Genomic DNA, 24,002 nt, shown 5'->3' on the forward strand with positions numbered 1-24,002 from the left:
TTTCAGAGCGGTGGTTTGGGTTTAGTTTGGTGTGTTAGCACAAAGGATAGAATTTATGTAAGATTGGATAATTATGTTTTGTCTGTTTTACATGTTTCCTGTTAAACTTTCTGAATCAGGAAGAGTTGTCCTGGTTGTGTATGAAGCATCCAGCCTTGCTTGTGATAAGGGTCTCACACTTCCCTGGATACAGCGTCTTCTACAGATTGCAACTTACTTTTAAAATCTGTGTATCCCTGCATTGCTTTTCAAAATTGAAATAATCAGAACTTGCCCTCCTTTTAGAACATCCAGACAATACGGTCTTGGCTGATGGGAGACACTGCAAGGCTGGACGCTGAGCTGCCTCATCACATCATGGAATGGGCCACATCAACACTGAAAAAATCTATCAGAGACAACCTAGAAGGTCCAAAGGAATATTTTGAAAACTATGGTGAGTGATAGATAGTGTTTAAATAACTGTGTTACTTCTTTGCAATAAGCAACTTACTGTACAGTACAGTGTATGTTGTTGTAATAATATTAATGTAATATTACCGAATTGTAGTCGAAAGGTATGGCTGGCTTGTAGACGGGACTGCAGAGGCACGGATAGAAAGATTTGAAGCAGAAGAACACACTTTTGATGAATATACTGCTGTAAGTTTTAATTCTTCATTTTATATATAATCTTTACTCAACATACAGCAATAATGAATAGAGGATAATGGCTGCTTAGCCTTTAGCTAAAAATTATGTTTATTACTTGCAAATCTACAACATAAGTAGTTTTTTTCACTAATAGTCTGTAAAAAGAAAAAAAAAATATTTATTTTCTTCAATGTGTGATGCTTATTTGTGTAGCCAAGTAGTTAAATAACAGCTCTGAAGTGTAAAATCTAACGTTTTCTTAAGTTCATAGACGAATTCCTCACTCTCAAGAAGGAAATCTTGAGTTTACCAGAGATGGCTTATTTCCCTATGATCTCTTTGAATTGTGAGGATTTAAAGCAAGGTTTGGTTAGTAACGCAAACACCTTTGCAAAAATGCTAATGGACAGAGTAGTTGCGAATCACAGAGAAGAAAATAAGAAGTAAGTAGAATTTTCCACTCATGAATGCAATATATGTTAAATGTGTAATAGAAACGTGTAGAAGCAATGCAAACATGCCATACCCTTGTTCAGTGAAGTCTCTTGGCTACTATTGATCTCATGGAAATTCCACCAGCTGATCTATTTTTTTCCTATGCTTTAGACTCAAAAACTAGTAGAGAACCTTACTCATAAACTTAGATAACGAGGATCTAAAAGGTGACAGAATCACAGAATGTTAGGGATTGGAAGGGACCTCAAAAGCTCATCCAGTGCAATCCCCCCATGGAGCAGGAACACCCAGATGAGGTTACACAGGAAGGTGTCCAGGCGGGTTGGAATGTCTGCAGAGAAGGAGACTCCACAACCCCCTGGGCAGCCTGGGCCAGTGTGGTCTCCTCTTGTCCAGCTCCAGAGCCCCAGCTCCCTCAGCCTTTCCTCACACGGGAGATGCTCCACTCCCTTCAGCATCTTTGTTGCCCTGCACTGGACTCTCTCCAGCAGTTCCCTGTTCTGCTGGAACTGAGGGGCCACAGCTGGACACAATATTCCAGGTGTGGTATCCCCAGGGCAGAGCAGAGGGGCAGGAGAACCTCTCTGACCTACTGACCACCCCCTTCTAACCCACCCCAGCTACCATTGGCCTTCCTGGCCACAAGGGCCCAGTGCTGGCTCATGGTCACCCTGCTGTCCCCAGGACCCCCAGGTCCCTTTACCCTATGCTGCTCTCTAATAGGTCATTCCCCAACTTATACTGGAACCTGGGGTTGTTCCTACCTAGACGCAAGACTCTATACTTTCCCTTGTTATATTTCATTACATTTTTCCTTGTCCAGGTCTCTGATGGCAGCACAGCTTCCAGTAAGGTCATATTAAATTGTTTGCTTAAAATGAACAGTTATGGTCAAGTTTTATAGTGATTCCACATTACCAAAATGACATATTTACTAGGAAAGTGTTTGGGTGTATGATAATGATACTGTACTTATGTTCATGTACTTACCCAAAGTCATTGAATAATGTATTGCAAAAGAATACTCCTAAATCTAAACAAATCAATTATTGCAAGTTAACAAACAGTATTTTTCTAGGCTGACTTGGTCCTATTCCCCATTTTGTTTCATAAAGTAATGGAGTTAGTACAGGGATAATACTTAAAGAAGTAATTTGAACTTTTAATTCCGTTAAAGCTGAACTTGAAGCCAGTCAAACTAAAATCTTAAAATTTTGATATTTTATGTTAAATCTCTAGGATATGCAGGGAGTTTGAAACAATTAAGAAACGTGCATTAAAAGTTCCTGAGACAACAGAGGAAATGGTGGAAACAATAGCCTACATAAAGAAGGTCAAAACCGAAGGCATTCAGGACCTGTCGTTAAGGATCAAGGTAAATGACTATTCTTTAATTCTTAATCTTTTGCCAAACACGCTGGCCTATACAAATACAGAATTCATTCTGGAGCACCAAGACTTTTGTCTGATCATTCTGCATGTATGAGTAAACTGGACCCTCTGTGCTACTTGGTAGAGATGCGGGAAGTCCAGCTTTGCCATTTGACTTAGTTTATTTCCCATTCCCAGGTGTTCTGCATGTCAGTGAGGAAATGCAGCTTGTAATAAATCCTAGCAGATTGTAGGACACTCAGTTTATTATTTGGACCTAGAGACTCACATCAGGGCTGCTTAAAAAGCTATTTGGAAATGAAACAAGTGTGAAGAGAATTTCACGTCTAAGAAATCATGACTTCGAACACACAAGAAACGACTTACTGTTTGAGTAGAATATAGAAGATGTTTCCATAGCAGTAGTGCTTGGGGTGTAATGCCCACAGACAAAACTGAAACCTTGTGTGGGTCAGCCAAAAATCTTACTGGAGAAGCAGCTCTTTGCTATATGTTATAATGATATGTATTGGATTTTCTGTTATGGTAATATGTCTGTGAATATAACACACATTTATTCTGCAGAATTTGTATTTTTAATATTTTTAAATAATATTAAGCTTTTGCATGTGAATTTACAAGCCACAGGGGTCATATTTAGAGAAAGAATCTCACGAATAAGGCAGGGATTTGAATAACTTTTTGTATGTATTTTAAATATTAATATTCAATTGGCTGAGGAAACTCTGAATTCTGAGAAGTCTGGGAAATATAGAGTTCTATTTTATCTTTGTAGGTAATATTGTACTGCCATGTATTTTAAACAGAGCGATGATAACTAAAGTTTTGCAAAATCTCTTTATAATTTATAGGAGCGCTGTCGGCAAATGAATTACTTGTTAGATGTTTTCTTCTTTGCTCCTGAAGACATTGCACTGAATACAACAGTTATACTATGGCCAAAGAACATCCAACCTGTTTTTGATGAGCATGATGATGTAAGAGCATTTTCTTAGTTTGTGGTATATTTTGACTTGTTAAACTTTTCACTTTACTTGAGCTATTTATTTCCTCATCAGGCTAAATATATCTGCACGTATAATGTGAACTGTACTAATTTAGACATGCATAAATAATGTGTTTTCAGACGTTTTGTCTGGTTGCTGAAGGAGCCCTTTAAGGCCATCCTGCCATGATTATTGAGATAAGGGTTCCATGTTAACATACTGAGGTTTCACACACTTAAATGGGATGTATAAAAAGCAACTCCTGATGAAATTTCAGTTATTGTAAGGACAATAACTTATCTTTCTTGTTTATTTTCTGTCTGTTTGCACTAAATGTTTAATTTAGATTGTACTATGTATGTTAATAATTGAAAGAACTCAACCTCTTTTACATTGCTTTTTCACCATTAAAAAACCCCCACCCATTGCTTTGTAGCTGATCGAGCAGTCTAAACGTAAAGGAGAGCAAGAAGTGTTACAGAAATCTGAGAAACTGCTGGTGGAATTAGACAAGCTGTCGCGTGCCGTGGCGGAGTTTGAAGACTACTCAGAACTGGATTGCATGCCAGAGGTCTGATTAATATTTCGTATAAAATGGGTAGAAATGTTTTGTACATTTAAAACTCAGGGGTCGTGGAAGACACTTAGAATTAAAAGTCATCAGTTATTTTAACAAACGTGAACCAAAATGTTCATTATCCTCTTGCCACAATGAACAAACTCATAAAGTGACCTCTGCTGCTTCCCCTCCCCATTTTGTATTTCATTGGCAATAACGTTTGACTTAAAGGAAGGTTATTATGAAGTTGTGTTTCATTTAGCTGAGAGGTAATCCCAGCAAGAACTGATGTATTACAGATGTCTAAAGCAAATGTTTTTGGTTTGGGTTTGGTGGTTTGGGTTTTTTTGCTCTGGTTTATATAAAGCATTGAATTCTGGCCTCAGTAACATTATTTGCAAGTCACCTAAGTGGGATCAGCATTTCCTTTCCTCTTTTTGATATACTGAGGAACTGATGGAAATAATAGCAGGATAGAGTGATTGGTAGCAATTTGATTTTTCTGTTTCCTATGAACCTCAACATTTTATTCTTCTGCTAATTAAGACCCTTGACTCCAAAACTTTACAAATTTCTAGAGGTAGTTTATAATTGCCAGAGCATGTCTTGTGTTTTAATTGGAGGATATTACAATTGGACTTAGGTTTTTTTCCAAGCTAAACACTTCAAAGCACAAAGCAGAAATCCTAAGCTAATAAATCCCAGTTGCTCTTATATGTCAGGTCCATAAAAACATGGATGCTTACTTCTTGGAACGGTGGATTTTAAAGCTCGAACACTTTAGAAATGGTTTTCTTCTCTTAAATTCAGCAATGATAAAACCAACTTTATTTTTCTCAGTGTTAATCTGAGTTCTTCACACTGTTTCTACTTTAGGATAAGAAGTTGAATTTTTAACTCACGTTTTCTAAAATTTTAATAAATATGAGTGCTTATTATATTAGGATACCTCTTTTTGATAGCAGTTTAGAGCATAACTTGGTTATCTCTCAAGACATACAATTATTTCATTTCAGTATGTGGCTGAACTGAGGGCATTACAGAAACGCATACAGGAGGCTGATGAAACAATAGCTTTTATTAATAAAGAAGAGAGACTGTTTGAATGGAGACTGAGCGACTTCCCACTCCTCAGCAATGTAAAAGCCGAGATTGAACCATATCAGAAGCTCTTTACTCTTATGCTGAAATGGCAACGAACAGAAAAAAGGTAATTCAGCTCTTGAAGCTAACGAGGGAGAGTGGGGAAAATGCTCTTGCCTTTTTTTTCCATGACGGATGTGTGATATGGATTTGTTGATTAGTTATGGGCCATTTTGTATAGTAGAAAAGGAAGTTCAGTTAGAAAGCTCACAATCTATATGTAACGAAAACCCTTTTTAACCTAATTGTTGTCCAAAATGCCACAGAGATGTGCTCAAATGATGACGTTGCTGTCTGGTGGTTAGATCCTGTCACAAGAACTGTAGTCTGAGTCTAAATTGGTGAGATGATTTACCAATTCCTGCACTCTTTGGAAGTTAATATGTGATATGGCTAGAAAGTATGGATTGTAAAAAATATTTTTATGTCATATGTTGATCTCTATCCAGAGCTTCACTTCAATATTTCTTAGTCAATGCAGTTACTTGGCTTCAGTATGTGACTGACTTGAGAGAATTATGCAAATACACAGAAGAGTGTGGTCAGGTCTCCTTTAGTTGTGCATTAGAATTTTGCATAGAATGACAATAACTGGAAACAGGCACTTTGCTCGAATTTAAATAACTATTAATCTATGTTTCGTTTGAGTTGCAAACAGAGTGTTAGTTATTTGTGGACTGTTTGTCACTCTGTTTTCTAACCTTGTGGTTTTTCACAGGTGGATGGATGGTGACTTTTTGGAACTAAATGGGGAAACCATGGAAGCTGAGGTTGATGAGTTTTTTAGAGAGATATACAAAATGTCAAAACAGTTCCAACAAAAGGAGAAGAAAATGCAACAGGAGTCAAAAAAGATACTACAACCCAGAACTAAAGAAGAAAAGAAAGAAGAAACCAAGGAAAGTCCAACAGTTTCCATGTGTTCTTCAATCCTGGTGCAGATTAAAGACTTCAAGGTAAGAAAAAGTGTGGGATATTACCATTTGATGTAGAGGGCCAAGTGCTCAGTATAGGTAGATGATGCAGTGTCAGACTCCTATTATTACAGAAAGGGAGTGAGCTCTGAATCACCACTTCCAGATGGTGCTGTCCTAGTTATTTTAATAAAATTGGATTTTGGATATCTTTGTAGTTTAGGAATGTAAATTGTTAAAGAGTGGACACATAGAGCAGAAAACTAGTTTGTGGATGCAGAGAAACATTCAAGGATGTAGTTGGGAATTTTGAAATGGCACAACAGGTTATGTTAATGGAATCCCTATTTAACAGAAGATCACTGAAAAATTGATACTTTTTTCTGCTAAGACTGTGCTTAATAGTTTTATATTTCTTCTTCAGTAATTTATCATAATTATTTAGTAAACAAATGAATGGATCCATCTGCACTTTTCAGAAAAGATTTTCATGTCATCTACTACTGCACCAGAATTTTAAATGCACATCGAAGAGGATTAAAAAGTCCAGAAAAAATGCACATCACAATTTTTACTTTATAAATGTTTTTTTTCACTTAGGAGTATGTTCCCACTGTGACTGTGTTTTGTAACCCCGGGTTGAGACCTCGTCATTGGCAGAAGATGTCAAATATAATAGGATATGATTTAACACCAAACTCTGGAACTACCCTGAGAAAAGTTTTAAAGCAGGATCTAGCCCCTTATTTTGACCAGTTTGAAGCTATCAGTGTAGCTGCAAGCAAGGTAAGCACAGAGATCTGATAGAGACAAATACAATATCATGTTTCTTAGTGATGGCTTTTATGTCTTACTAGAATTTTTGTCTTTGCCCTTGTGCAACTGTCGTGGGTTTGGCTGGGATAGAGTTAGTTTTCTTCCTATTAGCTGGTTTATTGCTGTATTTTGGGTTTAGAATGAGGATAATGTCTAACACTCTGAAGTTTTAGTTGTTGCTAAGTAGTAGTCAAGGACCTTTCAGCCTCTTGCTCCGTGCCAGGTGCACAAGAAGCTGGGAGGGGGCAGAGCCGGGACACCTGACCCAAACTGCCCAGAGGGGTATTCAACAGCGTGTGACATCATGCTCAGTGTAGATTTTGGGGAAAGAAAAAAGGAAGGGGAGATGTTTGGAGTTACGGCATTTGTCTTCCCAAGTAATGGTCATGTGTGATGGAGCCCTGCTTTCCTGGAGATGGCTGAACACGTGCCTGCAAATGGGAAGTAGTACATGAATTTCCTAGTTTGCTTTGCTTGTGTGTGCAGCTTTTCCTTTACTTATTAAACTGTCTTTATCTCAACGCACATGTTTTCTCACTTTCACTCTTCTGATTCTCTCTCTCATCCCACCCGGGGGAGAGTGAGCAAGGGAGTGAGTGAGTGAGCTGCCGTGTTGCGCTCAGTTGCTGGATGGGGCTGAACCACGGCAGCAACACAACAGATTTGGTGAGACTTTTGCCCATCAGATGATGATAGTGAGTGTGTAAACATTTGCATCTCGTGTTGTACCATCGGTATTTCCTGAGTGTACTGCCTCTGTGCACTAGAAAATGATATACAAAGAAAAATAATAAGTTAATTTATGCTATTAGAGCAAAATAGCTTATTGAGCTAGACGATCTTATATATTCAATTAGCAAGCTAGAAAAAATAATGCAGTGACTAAAAAGAAACTGTTTTATTTTGAAACTGTAGGAATTTTCCTTAGAGAAAACAATGAATGCCATGATGGAAGCCTGGGAATCAATTTCCTTCAGTACAAACGTGCATCAAGGGACTGGTGTTCATATTCTGAGTGCAGTGGATGAGATTCAAGCTATTCTCGATGATCAGATCACAAAAACTCAGACAATGAGAGGCTCACCTTTTATTAAACCGTTTGACAAAGAAATCAGGGTACGATGAGAATTTGTTTTACCAGTGTTACTTGCGGGATAACTATAATGTAAGAGTATGCCCATTGTATTATGTCTTTATTGTTAATTGTTAATGGAATACTTGCTGCTTAATAACTGGAAATTATGTTTTTATTCTTGTTAATAAGAACATTTAGTGACCTAATCCTTGAGTTTTGGACTCCAATTTTGGACTATAATGGTTTTGTCTGGGCAAAGAAACTTCTTGAGGGCTGGGGGTAGGTTTTTTAACCAGACCTCAGAGCAATGCAGGGATTGCTCTATACATGCTTCTGTATTTTCAGGGTCTTTGTGGTGCTAACGCTACTACTGACAGAAGAGACACTGGGGAGATTGCTTTGCAGTTACCCTCCCTAGTCCTTTGTTGGTTTATGTAGGAAATCTTATGGTTCAAGCAGGCTGAGTGTGCATAGGTAGTAAAATATTTACCCTTTACAGGCAGCTTCTCCAGCTTCTTCCAGAGGAATCTGCTGTTGTTGGCTTTAGGGACAGGATACTGGGCTGGCTGGATCTCTCCCGTGATCTAGTGTGACCTTTCTGGTGTTCCTGTGTCCTTGCTGTAATTCAGCTGCAAACCAAGAGCTCCTTGCTGTGGGGAGGTGAAGGACAATGTGTCACTGGAGCCTCCTGGGTTTTTCTTAACCATTAAGTTGTCAAAAGATCACTTTTATTTTCTCCTTGGGAAGCACAGTACTGCAGTGTTTACCTTTCCTGTATTTATTCTCTCTGACGTTATGTGTTTGGAAATATTAAGGTAACATTCTTTAAATATTTATTAAGGAATGGGAAAGCCGCTTACTTCAAATTCAGGACATTATTGATGAATGGCTGAAAGTGCAAGCACAGTGGCTTTACTTGGAACCCATTTTTTCTTCGGAGGATATTATGCAACAGATGCAAGAAGAGGGGCGTCTCTTTCAGACCGTGGACAGATTCTGGAGGGAAATCATGAAGTTTTGTGCCAAAGACACAAAGGTAAGGAAAATATACAGAACTAAAGTAAACAGCAGCTTCTCTTTTTCTGTGTGTGTCAATGCTTTTGTTTTCAGAATATATACAATGAGCTACTACATCAGTTGCTTTGGCTTTCTAGGAAGAAAGCCGTGTTGTACATTATTTGAACAACTTCTGTTGGTTGAAGTATCTTATTTAGAACTTACAGGTTGCATGTGTTTGTTGTTGCAGGTTCTTGTTGCAACTGCCTTTACAGGGTTGTTGGAGAAGCTTCAGAACTGTAATGAACTTCTTGACAAAATCATGAAAGGGCTCAATGCTTATCTTGAGAAAAAACGTCTCTTCTTTACCCGGTATGAGCAGTTTTGGCTATTTAAAAACTGAAGATTCTGAGTGGGGGTTTTTTTCGGTGAATAAGGTCAGTCATTAAAGCAGCATGATCATACAGTTGGCTTTTTTATTTTTTCTAATTCTTTTTAGGTTCTTTTTCTTGTCTAATGACGAAATGTTGGAAATCCTGTCGGAGACTAAGGATCCTCTCAGAGTTCAGCCTCACTTGAAGAAGTGCTTTGAAGGCATTGCAAAGCTACGGTTCCTTCCCAATCTCGATATTGAGGCAATGTATAGTTCCGAAGGCGAGTGTGTGGAGCTGATTTCAACCATTTCTACTTCTGAAGCTCGAGGTGCAGTGGAGAAGTGGTTAATTCAAGTAGAAGATATTATGCTGAAGAGTATACGCGATGTTATTGCTAGATCAAGAATGGTATGGGATTTGTAACAACTTAATAACTGTGGCACAAATAGATCTTTATTTTAAGGCTGTTGGCTTCCTAAAATTCTTCTTGTACACAAGAGTTGATGAAGTTATAGGACAAAGACCAAGTTAACATTTGTATTTATAGGCTAGTGAGATAAGTAAGAGTTCTTAGTTTGAATAAGAATCAAGTCATTTTACTGTAACACTGGATATAAATTATTTTAAAAGCTTGGCAGCAATACTGTGTTTATAGAATATAACACTTGATGTAAATAAATTATTCAGTTTTTAAAATTTAATTACAAATTAGAAATACAGTGCTTGTAATATGGTTGATTCTTCCTGAAAGGAAATCATTATCCAGAAAATGTTTATTTGTATGAAGTTAGCAAGTTGTGAACATTTACATAAAATGGAAAGATAATTTCAATAATCTTTGCAATAATTTGATAGCAGATCACAAATCTGAGGGGAAAAGAGCATTTAGAAGTTAGTTTGGACTTTGAGAATAGTATTTTTTAGTGAAGAATATGAATAGGATCACATCATATGCTTCTGTATTATACTATGATACATATGCACTGGCACTGTGTTTAGATACTGTATTTAACTCTTTCAGGCGTATCTAGAGACTGAGAGAAAAAAATGGGTTGTGGAGTGGCCTGGACAAGTAGTTCTGTGTGTGTCTCAAATGTTCTGGACAAGTGAGGTACATGAAGTTCTTCGCAATGGACCAGAGGTACTATGTAATGCATAATCTTTTCCAAAACCTCTTGATTCAGTTTTCATTTCAGCTAATGTATTTTGCCTAATCATTTTTTTCTACAATCAAAATAAAATCTGAATAAAGATCAGCATTTGAGTTTGATATACATGAATTTATGTACGGTGATTTCTACTTTTGATTCAGGTACTTCAGTGTTCTTGTTTAGAGGAAGCATAGATTAAAATGTAGCTTTGCAACGTAAATGCATAACTGTGAATTGCGTTTAAAAAAACCCATTCATCTGGATGCTCCTGCTCTGGGAGGATTGGACTGGTTGAGCTTTTGGGGTCCCTTCCAGTCCCTGACATTCTGGGATTCTGTGATTCTGTGGTTCTGTGAATGAGACAAGTTCATGCAAAAACATGACTATGTAAGAGAATGGCTTAATAAGCAATCTCTATTAAGATATTTAGTCAACACGAAGTCTGGAACACTTTAGACTGTCATATAATTGGTTTCATAATTACGCTTTTGATCCTAGGGTTTGCAGGATTATTATGATAAACTTCAGCTCCAACTTAACGAGATCGTAGAGCTGGTGAGAGGAAAACTGTCAAAGCAAACAAGGACTACTCTGGGTGCCTTAGTTACTATTGATGTTCATGCTAGAGATGTCCTCATGGAAATGATTGAAAGTGGTAATTATCTTTTAAAACATTTTTCTTCATGTCTTAATACATAGCTAATTAAAAATAGTTAACCAATCTGATTTTGTTCCATTAAGATAGGTATGTGGGTATTTGGATGTGAACATTGACATCAATGATTTCAAAGGTGGTTTAAATTTAAACCTAATAGAAAATCCAGTTATCTAAAACATCTCTTATACTTGCTTTCAATTCTGTGTTTATCAGGTGTGCAGAGAGAAACAGACTTTCAGTGGCTTGCACAACTGCGGTATTATTGGCAATTTGATAACGTTCGTGTCTGCATCATTAATTGCAATGTGAAATATGCCTATGAATACCTCGGGAACTCGCCACGTCTTGTCATCACTCCTCTTACAGACCGATGTTACCGCACCTTGGTATGAGCTCAACCAGTGCTACTAAATACTGGATTTCCTGTAGCAGAGTATTTCTGACAGCCATACCTTTAGGGCTTGCAGCTGCTGTCAGACTCTGGTATTTCTGTTAAAGTGTGGTTTTCAAAGACTGTAATTTTATAGAATATTGAACGTGAAACTGACTTATAACAACAAATCTGGACAGCCCACCAACACAACAGAAACATTAGTGGATGGTTCTGTCGTGCAATTTAATGTAGTATTTTAATTCCGAATAATTCCATATGGATGGAATACTAATAATTTCCATAACTATTTCTGTTTTTTAGATCGGAGCCTTTTATTTAAACCTTGGTGGTGCCCCAGAGGGTCCAGCAGGAACAGGTAAAACAGAGACCACCAAAGATTTGGCTAAAGCTCTTGCTGTTCAGTGTGTTGTCTTCAACTGCTCCGATGGTCTTGATTACCTGGCAATGGGAAAGGTAAATAGAAAACTAGTGTCAGGCTTTGTATTTTAATTTTTAGGATGAAAATTGTAGGATGCCTAATTTGCAGAGACACTTATTTAAGTGTGTCACCTGTGATCTGCTACTCTTGAACACTTTATACTGGTCTCTGTATGTTGAATTTTCTGTGCTTTACAAAATGCTATTAAGTCACTATTTAAAACATGTAAAGAAATGAGTTCACAGAATCAGAATCTTCTGATTTAGCTTTCTCTAGAACCAAAGGCTTTGTTCTTCAGTATGTCACTGATCTTTGCTCTAAACAGGCTTAGATATTATCATCATCGCTGGATCTTTCATGTAATTAAACTTCCACCACGATACTCTTAATTTCTTTTGAATCTCCTAAGATTCTGCTAGTTGATATTATTGCTGTCTTTCTTTTGCAGTTTTTCAAGGGTTTGGCTTCCTCAGGTGCATGGGCGTGCTTTGACGAATTCAATCGCATTGAACTGGAAGTACTGTCTGTTGTGGCCCAGCAGATCCTCTGCATCCAGAGAGCCATACAGTTAAAGCTGGAAACCTTTGTTTTTGAAGGAACTGAACTGAAGCTTAACCCCAATTGTTTTGTAGCTATTACTATGAATCCAGGTTACGCAGGACGTTCTGAACTTCCAGATAATCTGAAGGTAAAATAATAAAACACATGCTTCTGTTTAAGAATGAATTTAAAAGAAAAGATCAAGGGACACATGTATTGGGGTGTTATTAATTCAGGCTGTACCATCCAGAATGTAAACATATACTTGTTATGTGATTTACACATACTAAGCCTCTCTTTTTTATTTTTTGAATGTTCTGTAGGCCACTGCTTTCCAGTGTAACTGTTTTAAATGATCCACAGCTTACTAATCACATTAAGCAGTACTTCATTTAAAATGCTTTTACTATTTCCAGTTAGAAATGCTGTGACGGATGAATACTAATCCATCACCTGCAAAAGTTCTGAATTACTTTCCATTCTTCAATTAATTATTTAAAGGTATTTCTTTGGGTATGTATTTCAGGTTCTTTTCCGAACAGTAGCAATGATGGTCCCCAACTATGCTCTGATAGCAGAAATTTCACTCTATTCCTATGGATTTTTGAACGCTAAGTCACTGTCAGTGAAGATAGTCATGACCTACAGGCTGTGTTCAGAACAGCTTTCCTCTCAGTATCACTATGACTACGGTATGCGAGCAGTTAAAGCTGTGCTGGTGGCTGCTGGGAATCTCAAACTGAAGTTTCCCACGGAAGATGAGGATATCCTGGTGAGTTTCTGAGGCAATAACACATAGTTCTGAGTTCTGAAGGCAGTTCTACTGCGTCCTGTCACATTGCTGATCAACACTTTGTAGTTTCCCTGTTTGTGAAATGACGATAATAAAATACATGCTGCGCTTTCCAGCGCTATGCTGATGATCGCACGGTTGTGCTTAACTGCTTATCGAAGGCACTGCTGAGTTAATTAATCCTTATTGCATGTTAGGTTAGTTCAATTGATGAACAATTTATTCTGTGTTTTTAGTAAGAACAACTAAATATATATTCGTTTCCTTTAGCTTCTTAGATCAATTAAGGATGTGAACGAGCCCAAATTCTTGGCACACGATATCCCTCTGTTCATGGGTATAACTAGTGATTTGTTTCCTGGAGTCACGCTCCCTGAGGCAGACTACAGTGTAAGTACTCTTGGAACTTTTCCTCGACCTTCTCATTGTGGCTTGTTTGTGGTGTTCTGTTTGTAACCGAGTCTAATGAATACAGTAATTTGAAAGTTATTGCAAGATAAGGAAAAATACTGAATGATTGCAATGAAAACAAGTACCAAAGAAAAATCTTTTATCTGTTCTGAGTACAACCCACATTTGAGTTTCCTTATAGCCAGAAGGGTTGTGTAAGGCATCCTAGAGGTTCGAAATTGATCTGCAGATTTACCGAATTTTAGCGCGTTTGGCTGATTACTTTCCTAATTTTTGGACATGAATGAGATTAAGCTTTGTGTTTGTATTTTCTTTTGCTCATAGCCACAATTAAAATACAGCTCCTCTGTAAGAAGAGGGCTGGGAAGGAGATGAGGGTGTTGGAAAAGACAACATGGATTAACTTCTAAAAATTTTCCAGTAAATACTAGTGTCTTGTTAAAAGTGTATTGTTCCAAAGCACACTGTTGGTTTCCTGATGGATGTCTTCTCCTCAAGATAAAGGAGTGATTTCTCCCCCCCTCACCCCAGCAAGGGATGCTGCTATATTCTGATTAATAGTATTTAAGTTATTAAATTAATTAATTTGAAACCCTAATTGATGAGCATAAACTATTCTACTGTCATCCAGGACAGTAATTTAAATCGCAGCAAGATCAGATTATGCTCTGCTTTGATTTTCAGGATTTTCTGGAGTGTGCCAATGAATGTTGCATTCGACATAATGTCCAACCTGTACCATTTTTTTTAGAGAAAATGATACAGACGTATGAAATGATGATTGTTAGACATGGGTAAGATCCTCATTACTGTTTCACAAGCAGTATTTGTTGTCATTTTGACTTATACCATAGTGGTTATATCAAGTATAAAAGGTCTTAAGGGTGGCAAAATGTCTCTATTTGTATTGGAGCAGTTAATTACCAATACTATCTTATCATGAACCAAAACTCTTGAGAACATCTGAATGAATTCTTCAGGATGTCTCGGGAATTAAACTACCCTTGATATTGGAAGTAGCCTCAACTGTGTGATGGCTTAGGTGCAGGTACCAGGGTGGTGAAGACTTAGGACTGTAAATGTTTGTCTATATTAAAATATCACAGAATCACAGGACGTCAGGGATTGGAAGGGACCTGGAAAACTCATCCAGTGCAATCCCCCAATGGAGCAGGAACACCCAGATGAGGTTACACAGGAAGGTGTCCAGGCGAGTTAGAATGTCTGCAGAGTAGGAGACTCCACAAGCTCCCTGGGCAGCCTGGGCCAGGCTCTGCCACCCTCACTGAGAAGTAGTTTCTCACATGGGAGATGCTCCACTCCCTCCAGCATCTTGGTGGCTGCGCTGGACTCTCTCCAGCAGTTGCCTGTCCTGCTGGAACTGAGGGGCCACAGCTGGACACAAGATTCCAGGTGTGGTCTCCCCAGGGCAGAGCAGAGGGGCAGGAGAACCTCTCTGACCTACTGACCACCCCCTTCTAACCCACCCCAGGTACCATTGGCTTCCTGGCCACAAGGGCCCAGTGCTGGCTCATGGTCACCCTGCTGTCCCCAGGACCCCCAGGTCCCTTTCCCCTACGCTGCTCTCTAATAGGTCATTCCCCAACTTATACTGGAGCCTGGGGTTGTTCCTGCCCACGTGTAAGACTCTACACTTGCCCTTGTTATATTCCATTTCATTTTTCCCTGCCCAGCTCTCCAGCCTGTCCAGGTCTCTGATGGCAGCACAGCTTCCAGTGTCAGCCACTCCTCCCAGCTTGGTGTCATCAGCAAACTTGCTGATAGTGCACTCTATTCTCTCAGATCTCTGCTATTTAATTCCTAGCTTTTATTACTGAATAGCAACTGTGTGGAGAAAATATATACAATGTGACGTTAGCCAGGTGATTGTTAATATCCAGCTCATTAATTAGTCTTTTCAGTGTGATGTTGTTATAGTCACATCCCTCTGCTGGGTCACCAAAAAAGTTATTTTGAAATATGGGTAAAGATAATTTGATTTTGTGTGTGTGTCTAGTCTATGTTTGTACTGTTTGTCATCTTCAGAACTTTGTTACAAACTCTGTCTAGACTGAAAGGAAACTAGAAAGTAATGCTCAGCTCAGCAAATAGATGAACTGGAGTGGTGGTAAATCTGTGGTTTAGAGGGCACCTTGCACACAGTAGCTGTGCGGTCCGGTTTGCGCGTGGAAATAAACCGATCTTGCCTAAATGATGTTTTGTATATACAAACCAGATTTACTTGCTCCTCTTTTTGAAAATTAGGTGACAATTAGCTTTAAGCATATGAATGATGCTGTTGGCCTTCATGTGGTCTGCAAAAGTCTAAATTGCAAGAAAAACTTACTAATAGCTTGGGGTTTTTTTGTCCATCTAACAGGTTTATGCTGGTAGGAGAATCTTTTTCTGGGAAGACCACCATTCTACGGGTGCTGGCAGACACTCTATCTCTTATGAAAGAACGTGGTTATGGCGAAGAAGAAAAAGTTGTTTTTAGAACCGTGAATCCGAAGTCAATCACTATGGGTCAACTTTTTGGGCAGTTTGATTTGGTATCCCATGAGGTAATGTATGTTTAAAAATAGCATAGTTGCCCATCTTTATCTGTTTCTTCCTCTCTCACCTGCTATGGCTTTCACGGGGTTTGTGCAAGTGCACCAGCGTAAGTCTGTTCTGACTTGAGCGTAGTCCAGACAGTGTTTAGAGGGCTGTGTTAGAAATTAAATTGCCGGTTTGGTTTTAAGAAAAAGGAGGCAAACACACCAGTATGGGTTCAAGACTAGAAGCTAATGATCTTGGCTGGTTTTTTTCTGCCTTGGAGTATTTCTGGTGCTTTCTTTTTGTTTTCCCCCTTTTCCTGTGTATGTTAGAGCTCCATTACTCTGGATAGTATACCATTGAATTCATTATTTTATTATTTTAAACACATATATGAACACAATTGTATTTTTTATTTTAACTAAAGCTTTTATGGCTTGTTTTAAATTAGTATATAAATATGCAGTACCAAATGTGTATACAGTTACATAGGTTTAAATATGCAAATAAAGCAATACTATTCTGGTCATTATTGTGCAAATATAGCTGCATCTATGTTAGGAAATCATACCAAACTTAACGACATTAGTTTCTCTGGCTATTCCTATCCACGGTCACAGTAATGCAAAAGCTATAGAGAAAAAACTTATGATCTCACGGGTCCCCAAATGCGAAATGTAGTTGTGGAGAAGAAACAACATGAAGTGAACGTGAAGCAGTGAAGCCTACTGTGACGCTGGTCACGGAGAAACAGATGCAAGACAGAGCAGACGTTTCTGTAAATTGAATTGCTGGTCTTACAATATTTTTTAAAGTGAAAAAACCACTATTTTAAAATGTGCTGATGTTGCATGGCCCTCAGTGAAATCGCAAAGTTATGTTCTCTCTGCAGAAGAAGAGAAGAATAACTAAAAGAAAGGAATAATGAGAAGGTGGTGAAACGTTTTCCTGTTACTTGCAGTTTGAATTGAACTGTGTTTAGTGTCTTACTTCTCATCCCTGCCTTCTCCTGCTCTAGTGGACAGACGGTGTAGTTGCCAATACTTTCCGAGAATTTGCCCTAGCTGAGACTCCGGAACGCAAGTGGGTTATCTTTGATGGTCCCATTGATACTCTGTGGATAGAAAGCATGAACACGGTTCTGGATGACAACAAAAAGGTATCAGTCAGTGGAAATAAATGCCTAAATAAAGTAGTTTGAAATCCTGAAAATATTCTTCTCCATAAAAAACAACAAATGCAAACCAGTGCATATAAAATATAAAAATTAGAGATGACATTTTAAGTTCTGGGTGATAGTGTATCAAAGTACTCAACCTGGACTTGTACTTTAATAAGCAGGATGGGTGGGTTTCCAGCTGCAACGTTCAGTATAGCAGCAGCAGCAGTTCTCCTCTCTCCTTGCTGCTTGTTATCTTTGTCCTGTTGTACACAAGGTTGATGGTTCCCGGGTATGAACCTACTGATAGGATAATGGGGAGTGCTGTGCTTTAAGTGAAGAATTCAGCTAAAGCTTGAAAAAAATAATCATTGCTTCAAGTGATTAAAGCATATTTTATGTGGTTAACCTTGCCTTTGGTTATACATGATGTGCTGATTTCCATATAGAACTGTTCTAATTTACAACTATAGATATATTTTTTCTAATCTTGCTTGTGATTTTTTTTTATTATTAAAGCTTTGTTTGATGAGTGGGGAAATCATCCAAATGTCTCCTCAGATGAGTCTTATTTTTGAAACAATGGATCTGTCCCAGGCATCAGTAAGTCTTGTATTTAATGAAAATACAAACCCAACTCCAATATATTAAATTTATAATAAAGTGAGTTTACCATTTTTCCTTAGCCTGCTACAGTCAGTCGGTGTGGCATGATTTTTTTGGAGCCTTCTCAGCTGGGCTGGAGTCCACTTGTTACCTCTTGGTTGAATAAACTGCCTGAACCTCTTAACTTAAAGGAACATCAAGATCTTCTACAGGGACTTTTTGATTGGTTGATACCACCAGCATTATCACTCCGGCAGAAACAGTGCAAGGTATGTTTGGCTGTTTTTTTCCGGCAGCAGTTAGGTGGCCACTTGGTGGCCATTTGGTGACCATTACCCTTGGTACAGAGGGACTGTTCTCTTCTGACAAGTACAGTTAGAATGAATATGCAGCTGCTTCCTGTTGTTTTGAGAAGGGCAACTGATCTTTTGAATAAAAGTCAGTGTAAACCTCACCTTCAAATACATGTTCAGAATTAGCTAATTATCTAATTATTTTAGTATTTTAACTCCAAAATATAAACTACCTGAACATGTAAAATGTAATAACCATCCTTTTGTATCTCTTAGGAACTGGTACCTACAAGCAATACCAATGTTGTAGTAGCTCTTACACGGCTTTTTGAAATGATTCTTTGTCCAACTGTGCAAGGAGATCCCACCAACAGAAACATCTCCACATGGATTATGGTTGGTGTTTTTAGCATGTGACGTAAGGCTTTAGTCAGTGGCCTTGCTGTCATATATCTGTATCCTTGAACAAGGTTTATTGTTTGCTCTGTCTTTAATCAAATTTCTAAATCCCTTTAGCCCAGGGCTATTCAAGGGTAATTTTTAACATCTATCTTCTTAACAGTATTTTTCAGAATTGTTTGTTAATCAGACTCTACAAGGTTCATAGAAGATGTTAACTCGTCAGACAGTTGTTATCTTTTTGCCCTCACAGGCTTGCTTTGCTTTTGCCACAGTCTGGTCTGTTGGTGGAACTTTTGATGGTGACAGCAGGATAATTTTTGATAATTTCTTGAGAGAAACTTTGGCTGGGAAATCTAAAACAAATCCTGTACCACCGAGTGTGGGCAAATGGGAGTGTCCCTTCGAAGAGAAAGGCTTGGTCTACGACTACGTGTATGAGGTATGACCCATCGCTTCTGCGCTCCCCAAACCGATTCTTACAGGAATGGAAGGAAAAATACAACTAGACGGATATTTTAACTTCACAAAGGTTGCTGGATGTTGGAGAGTGCTGGATTAAATCCCACAGTGCTTTTTTCATTGATTGTTCTTTTTTAAATACCAATGTGCTGACCACATTTTTTTTTTAAACTACCAAGATGTCCACATCAGTTTTATTTCTGATGTTGCCACATTATAGTTGCCCTGTAGCTAAAGCTAAGCTGACAGACCCAAATGTGGTTTCGCATAGAGGAAAAGGCGTGGACTGTCTAGAAGGAAAACAGAATATTGAGCCTGTAGGCAGTTTGCTTGTGTCACAATTTTGTTTATAATATCCATTAGAAATGTTAGATTGTAATTACACTTCTGAATTTTTGCATATATTCTCTGTTGGTTTGTTGTATGGTTTTGTTTTGGCTGAACAAAATCTTTAAGAAAAGGAGTCTAAGCTTAGGTATGTACTTTAACACTTGTGAAATAAAGCAAACTAAATATATGAACTTCTGAAACATTTAAAATTAATTAATTAAAATTCATTGTTTTCGTTTTTCAAAAGTGGAATAGTGGACAAGACCCTCCATATATATAGAAATAACACCATTCTGTTTTATGTCTGTATTTCTTCCTAGCTGAAAGGCAAAGGATGTTGGCTTCATTGGAATAAATTTATTAAAAATATTAATTACAGTGATAAAAATGTGAAGATTCAAGATATTATAGTCCCAACTATGGATACAGTCCGATACACCTATTTGCTAGACCTGTTCATTACACATGGAAAGTAAGTTACTTCAGTGCAAATTTCAGAAATATTGGTTATAGGTAGAAATATCTCTTTCCATTGTTTTTGTTGTTTTTATCAAGCCATCAAAGTTAATTTGACCTGTTAAAAATAGGCATTTACTACACGCAGTATGACTTGTTGCCTTAATATCTGCTTTTTTTTTTTTTAAAGAAGCCTTGTTGTAATGCAGTTTTAAAACACATTAAAACATTTTAGTTAGTATTTTTTTAGAGGTAGGACAAGTTAGTAATTGCAAGGAGTTTGTTAGATTTCCACAGTGTGTATATGCTTTATTTCTTACTTTGTCAAGGCCGCTGCTTCTCGTGGGACCAACAGGGACGGGGAAGTCTGTGTATGTCAAGGACAAGTTAATGAACAACTTGGAAAAGGAGCGCTACTTCCCCTTCTTCATTAATTTTTCAGCTCGAACCAGTGCCAATCAGACCCAGGTTAGCAGAACAGAGAGTTTATGTTTCGAAGAATTGACATAAATAACTCTTTAGTCTATGTTTTGAATATTCCTGTCTGCATTACAGAACATTATTATGGCCCGGCTGGACAAGAGGCGCAGAGGAGTCTTTGGCCCTCCAGTGGGAAAAAAGTGCATTATCTTTGTCGATGACATGAACATGCCCGCCCTGGAGAAGTACGGGGCCCAGCCTCCCATAGAGCTGTTACGGCAGTTCTTCGACCTTGGATTTTGGTAATTATTCAAAATACAATTAAATTTGTTGTTGTTGTTGCTTACATTTGCTGTTAAAGTATTTATTCACGTGAATCTTATTTTCAAAACTTTAAAAACCTGCTTTCTGAAAGTTAAGATAGCTTTGGTTTATACGAAAAGTTATTATTTAAAGCTGAAGCAACTTCTGTGTTGCTATTTAAATGACTTTTCAATTTAGGAAATTGGTCATCAGATTTGGGTTGTTTAGGATGTTTTATTGCTGAACTTCAGCATTATTTGTGTACATAAATCATTCTTGTACACCTGGGTTTTTTTAATGTCTATTTTTTTCATTGTTTTTATTTTTCCAGTGCAATTGTTTATTCCTTTCCTTTCTCTTCCTCCTCGGAGTGAATTGTCAGGTTTATAATTACATACATTCATGCAATTGTATGAAACTTATTTTATTCTTCGCATTGGTTTTCAGTGTCGTCCAAGATTCTATTAGCGTCATGGTCCATTTGATGATGGACTCATGATGGTTCTTTTACGTTGATCTCAGAGCGCAAAATTAAGGTGACCAAAATGCCAAGGGGTTATAATTCAGTCAAGCAGTGTTACTTTATTAATTTGCCTGTAAAGCGGCACACGATAGAGAGAGTAAGAAAAATAAAAGGGAAAAGAAACAGGGAAAAAGTAAGAGTGAAGATGAGAAATGAGGTTGTGTTTATCACCGGTCCAGTTCCAGAAGCTCCCTCTGGTCTCTGGTCCCGTGGAGTCCTGCAGGTCCTCCATCGTGGTTCGGGATCCTCTGATGGGAAAATCTTCAACGGTGTTCATTCTGGAGTCATGTTTTATGCTTCTTCACCCCGCCTTGCTCCCGTTGTTTCAGGCCAGTCTCCACCTGGATTTCGCAACCCGGGCTCGTACTGCGCAAGCTCGAAAGATTCACGCTTTCTTTTGCCAACGCATACGTGTCCACCATTCAGGGGTCTTTTTCTGGTCCACTGGGTGACCTCAGGACCCTTGGCCAGCTCCTGGGCATGCTCCTTTTTGTTGGCCATTGTTTGAGGGAGCAGGTGAGGGACACGTGTAACTGAGGCTGCAGGTGAGAACACATCTTCTGGACGGCAGCTCTTGTCCCTGGGTCAAAGAGACCCTCAGAACAACAGCTCTCAGGAGGGGGGCTGGTTTGGCTGAAGCAGCAGGCGAAGTCCACACAGCAGCCATTGTTAGTAGCAGCCCCCCCGAACCGGAGAAACAGTGCAACACAATGGTTCTCCTTGGGCCTCTCTCCAAATCACTGTCCATGCGTTCTGGCTGTCAGGGCCTCAGTTCTCTAAGTTCTTGACAGCGATGTTCAAGCAAATGCTGCTCCATCTTCAGACCCACTCTCACAATTAGTCATCACATTTTTTTCTTTTTTTAACAGTATTTCAAAAGAATTTTGTAAATAACAGTGCAATCAGCTCTGGTAACAGACCTGAAGAAAATAAGCTCGAGGTCTTCCTAGCTTTTGAGGGTTTTGGCTCTGCTTAGATTGGAAGATTGGAACAGGTGGTCTGAGGTTCCTTCCAGCCTGAATTATTATGTGATTTCAGGCATTTCTCAAATATCTCTTGTTCTTGAATAGAGATAATATATCTTGCCCCTTTATAGTTCTACTTATTTCAAAATCTTGCATCAGGTTTTTATGTAACCTAATGTAAAGAAATAATCTTTCATTAATGCCAGTACACATGTTGAGATTAACCAGTGCATAGTTATAAGACTAGTTGTCTTGGGTTTTTGATTGGGTTTTGTTTTTTAAAAATATAAAAGCAATATAAATAATATTATATATTACATACTATATTTATATTTGAAGTACATATGTTATGCATGCAGCGCATAATCTGTAATATCAATGCATGTAAGCTGTAACAAATGTGTTATATCTGTAACTGTCTAAATGTCACATTGCGATTTATTTTAAAGGTATGATTTGAAGGACACATCTAAAATTAAACTTATCGATATACAGCTGCTTGCTGCTATGGGGCCTCCAGGCGGTGGGAGGAATCCTGTTTCTTCTCGATTTTTGCGACACTTCAACATTTGCACTATTAATTCCTTTAGCGATGAGACAATGCTCCGCATCTTCTCTACCATAGTAGCTTTCTACCTAAGGACTAATCAATTTTCTTCTGAGTACATGACAATTGGAAATCAAATTGTCACTGCTACGTTAGAGGTAAGAGGCAAATACCTTAATGGGAGTTTCCTTTAATTTGTTCAGTAAAGTTCCACCGACTCTATAATAAGTTAATTGGTGAAGTAGAGATTTTAGATATTTTGTTCTTTATTATTTTTAACAGCCTCATCTGCTTTGACAAAATTGTCTTAGTTTTATTGTTGCAGCAACCTTCTTATTCTAGGAAAATTGTCTTTGAATTTGCGTTAATGTGGGATCTGTGGTACCTGTTCACATAATGTCATGGAGACTGGAATCTCTTTGGGGCCAGACAGGCTGTCACACACAAAGACAAAATGAAAATATCAATTGCAACCCTTCCAAAATTCCTTCTCGGAGACACTAAGAGTGAAGAAATCCCCCTTTCCAGTTTCTTCCTTCCTCTCCCAGTTTTTCTCCTACTTGTGGGCACATCACAACAGACCACGGGAGCCAATGAAGGGAGCAGTGCAAGGGGGGTAGGAAGTCAAGAGATTTGAGGGGCATTCCTGGCCCTACAGCAGGTTTCTTTATGCTTGTCACAATTGCTTTTCCCATTTGCTAATTTAGGTTGGTAGTACACGTATGTTCCAAAACTGCATGAAACACGTGATATATTCAGAGGACTTTGAGATCTTCAGATATTATAAAGATTTATTAAGTGTAAAATATTTTTCTTGGAGAAATTTTAGAAGACATTTAAGATTTATTATAATAATATAGGTGGTTACTGTTTTGTTGATTTTGTTCTTTTTTTGTTGTTATTCTCTTAAGGTGTATAAGGAAGCCATCAAAAATCTTTTGCCCACACCAGCCAAATCTCACTACACATTCAACCTGCGTGACTTCGCACGCGTGATCTGTGGCTGCTTACTCATTAAGAAAGAGTCCGTTGAGAGCAAACGCGTAATGATTCGGCTGTTTGTGCATGAGGTATTTCGTGTCTTCTATGACTGTCTAGTGGAAGACAATGACAGAGCCTGGTTATTCAAGCTGATGAAAGGTATTGTGAAAGAACATTTCAAAGAAGAGTTTGATTCTGTTTTTGAACACCTGACGCAAGGAAACACACCTGTGAGTAGAACATTTTGTTACAAATTAATTGCTTTCGTTATAAATTTAAGACTAGAAAGTTTCTCAACCACAGGTGAAATT

The 24,002-nt window shown here is 38.2% G+C and overlaps 1 protein-coding gene across 1 annotated transcript in view; it reads left to right on the forward strand.

Moving 5' to 3' along the window:
• The window catches only part of DNAH12 (dynein axonemal heavy chain 12), a 56,980-nt gene that overhangs the window by 9,435 nt on the left and 23,543 nt on the right, over positions 1-24,002 (forward strand). Inside the window, exons 10-41 of the mRNA XM_080350783.1 lie at positions 286-436; positions 551-642; positions 898-1,076; positions 2,329-2,464; positions 3,333-3,458; positions 3,904-4,038; positions 5,043-5,236; positions 5,888-6,125; positions 6,684-6,869; positions 7,815-8,015; positions 8,816-9,010; positions 9,221-9,342; positions 9,470-9,752; positions 10,366-10,485; positions 10,994-11,150; positions 11,367-11,539; positions 11,848-12,000; positions 12,414-12,653; positions 13,032-13,277; positions 13,569-13,688; positions 14,394-14,503; positions 16,090-16,273; positions 17,266-17,406; positions 17,926-18,009; positions 18,093-18,281; positions 18,582-18,701; positions 18,958-19,146; positions 19,817-19,968; positions 20,282-20,420; positions 20,508-20,674; positions 22,613-22,868; positions 23,622-23,921. Of these exons, the coding sequence (XP_080206909.1) occupies positions 286-436; positions 551-642; positions 898-1,076; positions 2,329-2,464; positions 3,333-3,458; positions 3,904-4,038; positions 5,043-5,236; positions 5,888-6,125; positions 6,684-6,869; positions 7,815-8,015; positions 8,816-9,010; positions 9,221-9,342; positions 9,470-9,752; positions 10,366-10,485; positions 10,994-11,150; positions 11,367-11,539; positions 11,848-12,000; positions 12,414-12,653; positions 13,032-13,277; positions 13,569-13,688; positions 14,394-14,503; positions 16,090-16,273; positions 17,266-17,406; positions 17,926-18,009; positions 18,093-18,281; positions 18,582-18,701; positions 18,958-19,146; positions 19,817-19,968; positions 20,282-20,420; positions 20,508-20,674; positions 22,613-22,868; positions 23,622-23,921 (5,478 nt within the window). The remainder of the gene's footprint in view (positions 1-285; positions 437-550; positions 643-897; positions 1,077-2,328; positions 2,465-3,332; positions 3,459-3,903; positions 4,039-5,042; positions 5,237-5,887; positions 6,126-6,683; positions 6,870-7,814; positions 8,016-8,815; positions 9,011-9,220; positions 9,343-9,469; positions 9,753-10,365; positions 10,486-10,993; positions 11,151-11,366; positions 11,540-11,847; positions 12,001-12,413; positions 12,654-13,031; positions 13,278-13,568; positions 13,689-14,393; positions 14,504-16,089; positions 16,274-17,265; positions 17,407-17,925; positions 18,010-18,092; positions 18,282-18,581; positions 18,702-18,957; positions 19,147-19,816; positions 19,969-20,281; positions 20,421-20,507; positions 20,675-22,612; positions 22,869-23,621; positions 23,922-24,002) is intronic.

Source organism: Nesoenas mayeri (genome assembly GCF_963082525.1).
Source record: "Nesoenas mayeri genome assembly, chromosome: 10".
Lineage (NCBI taxonomy): Eukaryota > Metazoa > Chordata > Aves > Columbiformes > Columbidae > Nesoenas > Nesoenas mayeri.